This window comes from Rattus norvegicus, chromosome 12, assembly GCF_021556685.1.
Source record: "Rattus norvegicus strain SHRSP/BbbUtx chromosome 12, alternate assembly SHRSP_T2T, whole genome shotgun sequence".
In the NCBI taxonomy this organism is placed as follows: domain Eukaryota; kingdom Metazoa; phylum Chordata; class Mammalia; order Rodentia; family Muridae; genus Rattus; species Rattus norvegicus.
The window spans coordinates 33,409,375-33,422,263 of record NC_141545.1 but is presented as its reverse complement, the minus strand read 5'-3'; the positions used below and the strand labels follow the sequence as shown (position 1 = coordinate 33,422,263).

Here is a 12,889-nt window from a genome sequence, read left to right as displayed (position 1 = left end):
CACACCGGACTCCCCCGACTATTCTGGTTATCAGGAAGAGGTCACGTGTGCTTTGAAAAAGAGTTTCAGTGTAATCATGTCTTAAGCTTTGTTGTGCATACAGAATGAGTTAATTATTATCGGGAAAGTTTTTTTCCAAAATTATGTTGTGCTTAGATATGCCTGAAATAAACTGCCCAGCGTCAGACTCTAGAAGTTTGAACCGGCACAGCTACTGAGTCCCGTTCAGCTGAGTTTCCTTCTTGTCCTGCTCAGGTTGACACTCTGCCAGCCCTGATGTTTGCAGAACCCCCACCTACCCACAAACCTGGGAGGTTCTGCAGATACTGTCTGCCTTGTGTTTTTGAGATGGGGTCTTTTCCTGGCATGGGATTCTCCAAATAGACTAGGCTGGCTGGTCCGTGAGACCCACGGAGCCACCTGTCTCTGACTCCTGGATTCTGGGATTATAAATATAAAACCATCTTGCCTGGTTTTAGCTTCTTTTCTTTTTAAAATTAAACTTTTTTTTTTTATGTCGTTTGTTTTTTTGGGTGTGGAGAGTGGGTCTACACATGCCAGAGTGTAGAAGTCGACGTCAGGAGACAAACCTGGGTGTTTGTCCTCATTTTCTACTCTGTGTGAGACTGGGTCCCTGTCGTTTAAGGCTGTGAACCCCAGGCTGGTTAGCCTACTAGCTTCTGGGGGTTCTCCTGTCTCCGTGTCCTATCTTGTTATAGGAGCACGGGAATTGCAGTGTGTGCTGCTGGGTCTGGCTTTACGTAGTTCTTAGGGTTCAGAAGTCAGGTCCTCTTGCTTATGGTGGAAGCACTTTATCCACCGAACTATTTCCCCAGTCTAAAATAAAGTTAAGAAAGTAAAAAAATAAATAAAATAAAACATAATCTTTTATTATATTGTATGTGTATACACGTCCGAGAACAACTTGTGGGAATTGGTTTTTTTTTTTTTTTTTCTTTTTTCTTTTTTTCGGAGCTGGGGACCGAACCCAGGGCCTTGCGCTTGCTAGGCAAGCGCTCTACCACTGAGCTAAATCCTCAACCCCGGGAATTGGTTTCATTTTTCAACCAGGTAAACCTCAGGAATCAACCTTAGGTCATCAAGCTTGCCCCCTGGTTTCTCTATTTCCATTCTCCTCACAATTTTTCTATTCCTACTGGGGCAAAGCACCAAAAACCGTGTGGATTTAGCCGGGACACCCCTTCATAGAGTGGGAACATGACTCAGTGCCTCACCTCTGAACTGGGCTTGAGAACTCTGGAAGCAGAGGAGACGAAGAAGCCCCCGTTCACAATGATGACCCCTCAAGACAACGTTGCTGAAGAAGCGCCCACCACGAGGGGTGCCATGCTCCCTTATTCGGCACACTGAAGAGTTCATTGTCTGTTTCCCTCTTTCTAGGGATTCGCAGTGGTTCTTGCCAAAGCTGTCACCTCTCTGGACCTGCCTGTGGCCATTATTAATCTGAAGGAGTATGATCCAGATGACAACCTGATAGGAGAGGTTGGTAAATGCCTTTTTCTTTTTCAGTGAAAGCCCCCACATTTGGTGCGTAGAGATGAAACACTAGTTAAGAGCTCCTGTGGCTCTTGCAGAGGACCAGGTTCCCTTCCTAGCACCCACACTGGGTGGCTCACAGCTGCCCGTAATTCCAGCTCCGGGGAATGTGATGTTCTCTTCTGGCTTCCTTGGATGTGCGATAAAGATTTAAGATTCAGATATCATTGACCACCTGGCCTATGGGGTGAATAGAATCTCCAGAGTATTTTAAAATTTCATGCTGGACCATTTCGACTCGGAAGCTTTTCTACTGTGACTCAGGAACTTTTATCTATTTGTTTTTTTGAGTCAGGATCCTGCCCTCTAGCCGTGGCTTGACCTCAGACTCACAGCAGTCCTGTTGCCTCTGCTTCCTGAGAAAGAGTTCTAGGATTCCTGGTTGATCACTATACTCCGCTCCAATGCCTGCATTCGAAAAATGAACTTCACTTAGACAATGGAAACCCTACATGTTATTATTCTTAAAGATTTGCTATGTCTATTTATTTATTTATTTATTTATATATTTTTGACTGTCATGGTTCAAATATTCTTGGCCCAGGGAGTGGCACTATTAGGAGGTGTGACCTTGTTGGAGTGGGTGTGTGGGCCGTAAGGCCCTGATCCTAGCTTCTGGAAGTCTGTATTCTGCTAGCAGCCTTCAGATGAAGATGTAGAATTCTAAGCTCCTCCTGCACCATGCCTGCCTGGGTGTTGCCGTGTCCCTGCCTTGATAATGGACTGAACCTCTGAACCTGTAAGCCAGCCCTAATTAAATGCTGTCCTTTATAACATTTGGAGTTGCCTTGGTCATGGTGTCTGTTCACAGCAGTAGAACCCTAACTAAGACATTGACTATCAGTGCTTGCCTGCTTGTCTGTAAATGCACTGTGAGTGTGCCTGGTGCCCATGGAGGCCAGAAGAGGGCTTTGTTGAATTCCCTGGAACTGGAGTTATAGCTGGTTCTGATCTACCGTGTGGGTTCTGGGGAAAGAACCTGGGTTCTCTGTAAGAGCAGCAGGTGTTCCTAACCAGGAGTCATCTCTCCATTCTTGTCTTGAATATTCTTGTAATGCTTACTTCTAATATCCTTCTGACATAAATACCGCTTTATTCAGATCACTAGTAAAAACGTCTGTGCCTTTCTGGTTGCTACGTACACGGACGGCCGCCCTACGGAGAGCGCAGAGTGGTTCTGCAAGTGGTTAGAGGAAGCGGCCAATGATTTCCGCTTTGGCAAAACGTACCTGAAAGGACTTCGATATGCAGTGTTTGGCCTGGGAGACTCTGCCTACCGGAGCCACTTCAACAAGGTGGGTGTGTGGTGACTTACAGGACTAGGTCCTTTCTTTTTTTTTTTTTTTTTTTTTTAATTTATTTATTATATATAAGTACACTGTAGCTGTCTTCAGACACACCAGAAGAGGGCATCGGATCTCTTTACAGATGGTTGTGAGCCACCATGTGGTTGCTGGGAATTGAACTCATGACCTCTGGAAGAGCAGTCGAGTGCTCTTAACCGCTGAGCCATCTCTCCAGCCCCCAACTAGGTCCTTTCTTAACCAAAAGACAGACAGACAAGATCTCATGAGAACACATTATATGTGAGAACTAATGTATGAACTTTACTTTTGTTATTTTTTAATTTTTATTTTGTGTGTGTGTGTGTGTGTGTGTGTGTGTGTGTGTGTGTTTTGCCTGCATGATTATCTGTGCACCACTTGTATGCCTGATCTCTGCAGAGGTCAGAAAAAGGTGTTGGATATCATGGAACCAGAATTTTAGACATGTGAGCTGCCATTTAGGTGCTGGGAATTGAATGTGGGTCCTTTGGGAGAACAATCAGTTCTCTTAACTGCCCAGTCATCCTTCTAGCCCCAATAATAATAAATTATTACATTAATGTTGTTTTTTTATGGTGCTGATGATGGACCCTAGGTCCTTGAGCATGCTAAACAAGTACCCTGCTTCTGAGCCACGCCCCCAGCCCCTCACTGGGGGATTCCAGGCAGGTGCTCTACCACTGAGCCACGCCCCCAGCCCCTCACTGGGGGATTCTAGGCAGGGGCTCTACCACTGAGCCACGCCCCCAGCCCCTCACTGGGGGATTCTAGGCAGGGGCTCTACCATTGAGCCACGCCTCCAGCCCCTCACTGGGGGATTCTAGGCAGGGGCTCTACCATTGAGCCACGCCCTAGCCTCTCACTGGGGGTTTCTAGGCAGGGGCTCTACCACTGAGCCACGCCCCAGTCCCTCACTGAGGGATTCTAGGCAGGGGCTCTACCATTGAGCCACGCCCCAGTCCCTCACTGGGGGATTCTAGGCAGGGGCTCTACTACTGAGCCACACCCCCAGCCCTTCACTGGGGAATTCTAGGCAGATGCTCTGCCACTGAGCCACGCCCCCAGCCCCTCACTGGGGGATTCTAGGCAGGTTCTTTGTCCCTCAGCTCCATTTTCAGCCACAATAATCTTGAACTTCTGATCCTCTTGCCTTCGTCTCAGACTTCTGAGGATGCAGACGTGTGTGCCACCATACCTGGTTTATACAGTGCTGAGGACTGAACCCAGGCCTCCTGTGTACTTGGCAAGAGCTCTGTCACTAAGGGATATTTCTATCCTTTTGATTTTGGAACAGAGTCTCATAAGTTGTGCAGGTTGGTCTTGAACTTGCTGTACAGTCCAGGGAAGCCTTGGACCTGAGATCCTCCTACCTCAGACTCCTGAGTAGCTAGGCTGACAACCTGGAGCTTGAGGAGTGTTATATGGACCCATACTGTGTTCCTCAGCATAAACTCCTGAACTGTGGCCCCGAATCACTGGGCTTCTGCAGTGCAGCCTGGAGGTCTGCTTTAGAGGACAGATTGGGTTTTATTTTGTAAGTTTGTGGGGTATGGTTTTTTCAGTGTGTGTCTTTTCTCCTTCCTTCTTGAAGGTCAGCACGAACGTCGACAAATGGCTCTGGATGCTTGGTGCCCAGCGAGTGCTGACCCGAGGGGAGGGCGACTGCAATGCAGTTCAGAGCAAACATGGCAGCATCGAGGCCGACTTCACAGCCTGGAAGACCAAGTTCATCTCCCGGCTGCAGGCCCTACAGAGAGGGGAGAAAAAGGGCTGTGGTGGGGACTGCAAGAGAGGGAAGTGTGAGTCGGCGCAGCATGGCCCAGGAGAGGTGCGGTCTCACCCACACGGCGAATTGCATCCTGGGGATGCTGAGGTGTGTGCTTACGCTCCTTTCTTTGTGTGTGTGTGTGTGTGTGTGTGTGTGTGTGTGTGTGTGTGTGTGTGTGTGTGTGTGTGAGAGAGAGAGAGAGAGAGAGAGAGAGAGAGAGCGCGAGAGTGCGTGCGAGTGCGAGAGAGTGCGCATGCGTGGCTGTCCTCTCCATGGCTGTCCTCTATGTGGCTCTCCTTTATGTGGCTGTCCTGTGTGGCTGTCCCCTGTGCGGCTGTGTGAAGGGGATGCCTGGCCTTACCTCTGCCCTCGTCAGATCTGAATGAAACTCAGGTGCAGCAATTTCAGAGATGAGCACAGCTTGTGACTTACACGGGGTGCCAGCCATGTGTTAGACGTGCTGCTCCTCTTCCTTCCCCTCTTCCCCTTTCCCTCCTCCCTTCTCCTACCCGATTTTCCTCTTTTTTTTCTTCTGCTGTTCTCCTCTTCCTTCTCTTCATTCTTCTCACCCCACCTTCCCCTTCCTTACCTTTTTCCTTCCTTCCTCTTTCCTTCTTTTCTTCCTCTTTTCCCACTTCTCCCTTTCTGTGTTCCCCTTTCCCTTTTGTCTGACAGGGTCTGGTTTATGTAGCCCAGGCTGGCCTGGGGCTCACTACTTAGCTGACGCTAGCCTCAGTTTCCAAGCACTGGGCCTTGAAGCTCAGGGCCATGACACTCGTTCTTGTCCCTTTCACTACTGCATTGCTGAGCCAGGCTGATTTTACCATCTCTGGTCAAGAAATGGAAGCTAAGGGTTGGGGATTTAGCTCAGTGGTAGAGCGCTTGCCTAGCAAGTGTAAGGCCCTGGGTTCGGTCCCCAGCTCCCCCCCCCAAAAAAAAAAAAAAAAAAAAAAGAAAAAAGAGAAAAAGAAATGGAAGCGGAGAGGAGTGATGTGTGTCTCAGTCTGAGCGTGTATCCTGACCCCAGCGACCGTTGCTCACTCTTGTTGGATGACCCCTCAGGCGTCCACTTCCTTAGAATTGTCTTCAGGCTGCACAGTAGCTGCTGTGATCACAGCCGGGCTCTGCTGCCTGGCCACTTCCTTTGGGAGCAGCTTTGAGTGTTGGCCCACTGTGTCTTTTCCTCCCCTTTTGCACCAGTCAGTAGAGGAGGCTTAAATGTCTGTGTAAACGGGCAGTCCATCTCCTAGCTGGCTGCTCCCGGCCCTCCCAGCTCCAGGGATTGACTGACAGTGCTTTCCCTCCCTAAGGGTGGCGTAGGGCTCCTTTCTGCTCTTTGGCACCCTCAGGCACTGCCTCTTGTCTCGGCCTCCCAGGTGCAGCCTCATGAGTGTGCAGCCACACAAAGCCAGAGTCCTGTGGGATTGAATAGTCTCACAGGTCTTGCCATTATATCTCCAGTCCGCCATTTTTTCAGGTTTGTTTTAGGGTTTCATGCAGCTGGCCTTGACCTTGACATACAACTGAGGGTGACCGTAAGTTCCAGATCTTCCTGCCTAGCGTGCTGGGATCACATGGGTACCCATCTTGATTACTTTTTTCCTTTTCCTTTTTATTTGGCAAAGGAGTCTCCCCAAGTTGCCCAGGCTACCCTTGAACACACCCTTTAGCCCAGGACGATCGTGGAGTTTCCCTGCTTTTGCTTCTTGAATTATGGGGGGGTCACAGGCTTGTGCCACTAGGTTCTTTTTTTTTTTTTTTTTTTTTTTGTCGTTTTAAGACGGCCTTGCCCAGTGCTCCCACTTGCCTTGGAACTGGGTGTGTGTAGTTCATGCTGGCCTGACTTGTGACCTCTCTCCTGACTGCTGAGGTTACAGAGACTTGCCACCACACCTGGAAGGAGCAATGTTTCTTTAAAGACAGGATTTCATGCTGAGAGGATCATCCCTGAGAGCTGGGATGAGAGGTGTGCATCATAGTCATAGTCTCTTCCTCCTCTTCCTCTTCTTCCTCCTCCCTCTTCTTCCTCCTCCTCCCTCTTCCTCCTCCTCCCTCTTCCTCCTTTTCCTCTCTCTTCCTCCTCCTCCTTCTCATCCTCTATAGTTTCTCAGACTGTTTCAGGAGCCCTGCCCCTCCATCTGACCTTGGCCTCTGCTCACTCCCCATTTCCCACCTCTATCTTCCTGCTTTTCCCTCTCTTCATTACCTTCATTACCAGCTACCGCCACACTGGGGTCCTTGGTGCTGAGCATAGGTGTCAAACGACAGGTAGGTTTGGTCACCAGGCATCTGCTCATCTCTTACCTGTGAGTGGTCAGTCACTTTCTTCCCTAGTACGGTAGCGGGCTTTCCGCAGCTATTCCTGCCTGCAGTCTGTCTATTCTGTCAGCCTGTGTATTCCAGGCAGACATGGGCTACACTGCCCTCCTTTTAGACTGTATTTTAAAGTTTGTATTTGTCACCTCCCCCCCATCTTCATATATGTGTATGTGGTGTGCATGTGTGTGTATGCATGTTTTTGCATGCTTGTGGGCATATGTGTGTATTTGTGTATATGTATACATGTGGTTGCTAGAGGGTGATGTCTGGAACCGTGTTTGATTGCTCTTGTACCCTGTTCATGGAGGCAGGGTATCTCAGTCAAACCCAGCGCTCAGAGAGAGAGAGAGAGACGGCTCGTCTTCCTGCCAGCTTGCTCTGCATTTCAATCAGGCCGGAGTACAGGCAGGCAGCCATACTCATCCAGCATTAATTGGATTCAAACTAGGGATCCGAACCCTGGTCCTCATGTTTGCCCAGCAAGCACTTTAACCACTGAACAGTTGCCCCAGCCCCTTTCAGGCAGGCACTTTAGAAGCCTCTGCCATTTTCCTTCCAGGATGCGATCTCCCCATATCTCTCTCCCAACCCCACACGTTATTTCCCAATTTGCTGGTGATTTCTCAGTGGCTTCTTGTTGTTCGTGTTCTACCTCCCACCAACTTAGGTGACTTCCCATGCACTCTTACACTTTACGTTCCCTTAATGTGTGGTCAGTTGTTGATGACAGAGGCAGCCTACTGTGGCAACTTATCCCTAAACCTTTTAGCCACAGCGTGAGAACTCGGTAATGTCTGTACCCCTGCGCTGCTCTAATTGGACTGGAACCTTTCTGGGGAGGAAGGGAATGTTTCACATTAGTTTTCCAACCCCAGTGCCTTCCGTGAGTTACATTTAACTTCTTTTGTTTTTTTTTAAACGTTCATTTATTTTTTTTAAGTGTATGTGCATGGGTCTTTCGCCTTATTTGTGCAGTACATGCAGACCGTGCCTGTGGGGGCCAGGAGAGGATGTGGGGTTCATATAACTGGAGTTCCAGAGCATTGCGAGCTACCACATGCACGCTAGGAACTGAGCCTAGGCTCTCTTCAAGAGCAGCCAGTTCTCGTGGTAGCTGAGCCATCCCTTGAATCCTCTGCATTCATCTTTTATTGAAGACGGGCTTTAAATTTTCTGAAGGTCACAGAGTCAAGTTAATGGCAGTTTTGATTAGATTTTATGTGAAGATGAAATGAGTTCCTTTGAGAGGCAGTGAGTTCGTCTCTGTCAGAGATGAGGGGCCCGAGTTACAGAGGAGCCCGAGACGGTCAGCTGAGTGACTCGCCCGCTAAATGCCACCTGCTGCCAATTTTACAATTTCAGTTCAATTGATTAATTTTGAGACAGTCTCATGTAGCTCACGTGGCATTGATCGATGGCCACTTGATTGAGGGTGACCTTGAACTTTCTTCCACCTTCATCGAGCTGGGAATATAGGTGTGCATCACCAGGCTGTGTGCATCACCAGGCTGTGTGCATCACCAGGCTGTGTGTGCATCACCAGGCTGTGTGCATCACCAGGCTGTGTTTATCCAGTGCTGGGACGGAAGGAACCCAGGCACTTTGTGTGCTGTGGAAGCACTCTGTCAGTCTGTCAGTCTGTCTACCTCTCCAGCCTTCTCCTCTGAGGGTTTGGGGTCCCAGCTGTGCTCATCCCTCCCGGTTGAGCAGCAGCGTCTGGGTCAAGCCTGGCAGAGCTGTGTAGCTGAGGCTGAGATTCTTTATTTTTCCAGAAATGCTGACCTTTGGCCCTTTATCCAGCACTGAATTGAAATCACTTCGCTGTCCTCGCCTGCAGAAATGAGTCACAGGCACATAGCACTTAACCTCAAGACACGTTCTGAGCAGTGACATGTTCAGGCTGTTCCAGTGCTGGGCGGGTATCAGCTCATAGGCTGAAAGAAACGGATGTCACAGGCAGTATGGGCTCATGGGGCCACCGCCACACATATGGCCCATTGTTAGGTGACGTTTTTTGTGACATGTTACTATTTTGTCATCTAGAAGCAAACAAGCTTCTGCCCAAAATATAAAAAAAAATTGTGTGTGTGTGTGTGTGTGTGTGTGTGTGCGTTTGCATATGTGCACACATACCGCAGAGCACGTGTGGAGGTCAGATGACCTCCTGTAAAAGTCGCTTCCCTCCGTCCACCAAGTGGATCCAGGAGGTAGGACCCAAGCTGTCCGTCTTTGTGGCAGGCACCATTACTGCAGCGTCACAGTGGCCCCAAGCCTGCTGGGAAGAGCTGTTCCACTGAGCTACGCCCGCAGCCTGGCCCCGCCTTCCGCCTGGCGTCTTCATCCCTGATCATTGTCCCGTCTGATTTCGCCTGGCAGGTTTTCTGAGGGATTAGTTTTTGTCCCTCTGAGGTTTGTTCATATGCTCTGCAAGTAGGTCTGTGTACCACATGGGTGCAGCAGCCACCCATGGAGGCCAGAAGAGGGCCCCAGATCCCCTAGAACCGACATCAGAGGCAGTTGTGAGCCACCATGTGGGTGCTGGGAACTGAACTCAGGAGCCCTGGAAAAGCAGTCGATGCCCTTAACCACTGAGCCATCTCTCCAGACGCCTTCTGTGATGCCTTTTCACAGGGATTGCTTTGATGCCAGAGGTCTAAGATGGTGTATATTTTTAAAAATTAATTCTATAAAGGCGGGGCTAGTAAGATGCCTCAGAATGTCAAGGCACCTGCCACCAGGCTTGACGACCTGAGTTCCATCCCTGGAACCCGCATAGGTGAAAGAAAGCATTGACTCCACACGCACGTGCGCTCATGCATGTAACTCAGAATAATGATTAAAAGAAGCACAGAGAAAAATCACACAAAAACACTGTGCGGGTACTTTGAAGTGTGGCAGTGGAGAAGCACCTGCCCAAGATTGTGATAGGGAATCTGTACCGAGCAACACAAAATCACCCAAACCATAAAACGAACAGGACCGCTTTGGAGGGCGGAGTGAGAAGGGTTGTGCCTGCTTTGTGCTGGCTTTGTGCCTTCTTTGTGCTGGCTTTGTGCTGGTTCTGAAGTTCTCGCCTTGCAGGAGGAAGAGCCCTGTGAGAGCAGCAGCGAGGACGAGCACGGGACCAAGGGTTATCAGAGCCTGAATTCTGTGGTTGATGTCGAGGACCTGGGCAACATCATGAACCCCGTGAAGAGGGAAAAGGTACTGATCCTTTGGGGATGCTGCAGTTGGAGCCTGTGGTCTGTTCAGCTCCTGGATTCTGGCGTAGCACGCTTCTGACTTGAAGGGAAGGCAGTTTAATTTCTCTGGCTTCCACCTGGAAGGGTTTCTGTTTTTGTTGTTTGTCCTTTTTGTTTTGTTGTATTTACATGAACTTTGAACATTAAAAATTACATTGGGGTTGGGGATTTAGCTCAGTGGTAGAGCGCTTGCCTAGCAAATGCAAGGCCCTGGGTTTGGTCCTCAGCTCCGGAAAAAAAAATTACACTTACTTCACATATGTATGTACTTCGTGTGTTGTATGTGTGTAGGAGCACACGGGCATAGCGGCATAGCTAGAGGACAGCATCTATGAATGGGTGCCTCTCTCCTTCCGCCCTGCGGGTCCCCACGATTGGACTCAAGTTATCAGTCTTGTGGCAAGCATACCTCTTTGCTGAGCCCTCTCTCTGGCCTTTCCTAAATTAAAGGCTCCTGGGAGGGCAGGTAGATCTTATGCAGAGGCTGAGGAGAGGACAACTGGTTTACTGCGGGCATTCGAGGCTGAGGAGGATTCGTTACCATTAAGATTTCAAGTGGAAGCCCAGTGGTGGTGCTGTACAGGACTTGAATCCCAGCACTGGGGAGGCAGAGGCAGGAGGATCTCTGTGAGTTCCAGGCCAGCCTGGTCTATAGAGCTAGTTCCAGCATAGCCAGGGCTACACAGAAAAACCCTGTCTAAAACAAAGAAACAAACCAAAAAACAAAAATGTGAGTTCTATTATGGCCTTTTTTCCAAATCAGTCAGACTGTAATACAGTGAAAGTAATTTTTGGCTTTTGGCTGAAAATGTAATTTTTTTTATAGAAACAGTCTTAAAATGGAAAATGAAGTAGCAGATTTAGATAGAATTCTGGAATTTACACCTGGTTAAACCTTCCTTAAAGCTTTGCCTAGGAGGACGCATTTGTAAGGACACATTTCTTTGCTTTTCGTCTGGTGGCCAGTAGAGGTCGCTAGAGAACGCAGTACCGATACGGTCTTTGCTGTTTGTTCTGGAATTGAGTGATGTTGGACCTGGAAGCTGCCAGCTCATAGAATTTTAAAGTTTCCCATAAAGCCATCAAAGGGAAGGGGCTGTGTGTATTTTTCACCTTCAGTGCCACCAGTGTTTTTTCTGTCTTTGTTTCATCTGTATATGTTTGCATACATGTATTGAATTTATTGTGTTGCTGTGCGTGAACCCAGGAACCATTGTGTATGCTGGGCTCTGTAGTGCCTTTGAGTTACAGCCCGAATCCCATCCCTCTTTTTGCCTTTTTGTTTTTTCATTGTTACTATTTCTTTGAGAGAGGGTCAGATGAGCCCAGGCTGGCCTTAAACTTGGTGTATGGCCACCGATGAGAACACATGATCGAGGGCTTTTTTTTTAATGTTTTTTTTAATTCCATTTGGAGGCTGCACTGGCAGAGGGCGTCTCGCATTGGCTTTGCACTGTGATCACACTTAGGCATTTGGAGTGCTGACTTTGAAGATGGAGCGTGGTTGATGTTTCTCAGAGCGAGAAGGTGGGAGAGTCAGCCTGAACTGTGTTCATTCACCATTTGTGGGGTTGCTGCCCTTGATCCCCATCTCCTTCCCTCCTCTCTCCCTCCCTCCCTCTTTCCCCCTTCTCTTCTGCTTTTCTTTGCCTCCTTTCTCAAGTATGCCAGTGGAGGGTGCACCTCCTGCTAGGAACTGTAGTTTGCTTGTTTGTTTATTTTTTTTTATTGTTTTTTGTTTGTTTGTTTTTCAAGACAAGATTTCTCTGCCTGGCCTAGAACTAGCTCTGTAGACCAGGCTGGCCTCGAATTCACAGAGACCCACCTACCTCTGCCTCCTGAGAGTTGGGGTTGAAGGCATGCACTCCCTTTCCCCCCCGAACGATAGTTTATTTAATACTTGCTCTCTGTCCCCCCTTCCAGGTTAAGAAGTTGAAATTCAGAGAAAGTCAGTAATTTTCCAAAGTTAGGCAGTTTGTCTATGTTTGGTTGTTAAAAAGTTTGATCTTGGGGCGGGCAGGATGGTTCAGGGGGTAAAGGTGCTTGCCACCCAGCCTGAATGCCTGAGTTAGGTCGCTGGGATGCACACAGAGGTGCTGTCTTCTGACTGCCACACACATACGCTCTCATTGAGCAAGTAAAGTCTAGTAAAAATTACGTACTTTTTCAACAGATGAACTACTTGCTTAGGCTGGGTTTTTGTTTTTTTGTTTTTTTGTTTTTTTTTTTGGAGCTGGGGACCGAACCCAGGGCCTTGCGGTTGCTAGGCAAGCGCTCTACCACTGAGCTAAATCCCCAACCCCTAGGCTGGGTTTTTATGGTTGCTCTGTTTTGTTTCGCCTACTTACCTGTTGACCCTGGTAGCGTGTCTTTTGATCGTCATCTCTCTGTCAGCGAGATCACCCTGTGCGATGCTGCGTCTTCCTTGGTCGCATGAACCTCCTCACTGTTGCTATGGAGTCTTGGTTGTTACTCATTCTGGATTTTATTTTCTCAATTGAACACAGAGAGAAAAGGCTCAACCGGAGGAGAAAGTTGTCGTGCACAGGAACTCAGAGAAGAATGAAGACAGCGAAGCGAGAGCTATGATTACGCCTGCTCTGCGGGAGGCCCTAACTAAACAAGGTGACCACCTGCTGGACTGGGGATCCCTGCTCTCCCGTGTGCTCGGCTTGATG

The 12,889-nt window shown here is 48.7% G+C and overlaps 1 protein-coding gene across 2 annotated transcripts in view; it reads left to right on the top strand.

The window, feature by feature from the left end:
- Tyw1 (tRNA-yW synthesizing protein 1 homolog) overlaps positions 1 to 12,889 on the top strand; it is an 86,219-nt gene that overhangs the window by 8,294 nt on the left and 65,036 nt on the right. For both annotated transcript variants that reach the window (NM_001107137.1, XM_087578371.1), the window contains exons 4-8: positions 1,402 to 1,503; positions 2,658 to 2,852; positions 4,474 to 4,755; positions 10,051 to 10,173; positions 12,719 to 12,836. In NM_001107137.1, the coding sequence (NP_001100607.1) occupies positions 1,402 to 1,503; positions 2,658 to 2,852; positions 4,474 to 4,755; positions 10,051 to 10,173; positions 12,719 to 12,836 (820 nt within the window). The remainder of the gene's footprint in view (positions 1 to 1,401; positions 1,504 to 2,657; positions 2,853 to 4,473; positions 4,756 to 10,050; positions 10,174 to 12,718; positions 12,837 to 12,889) is intronic.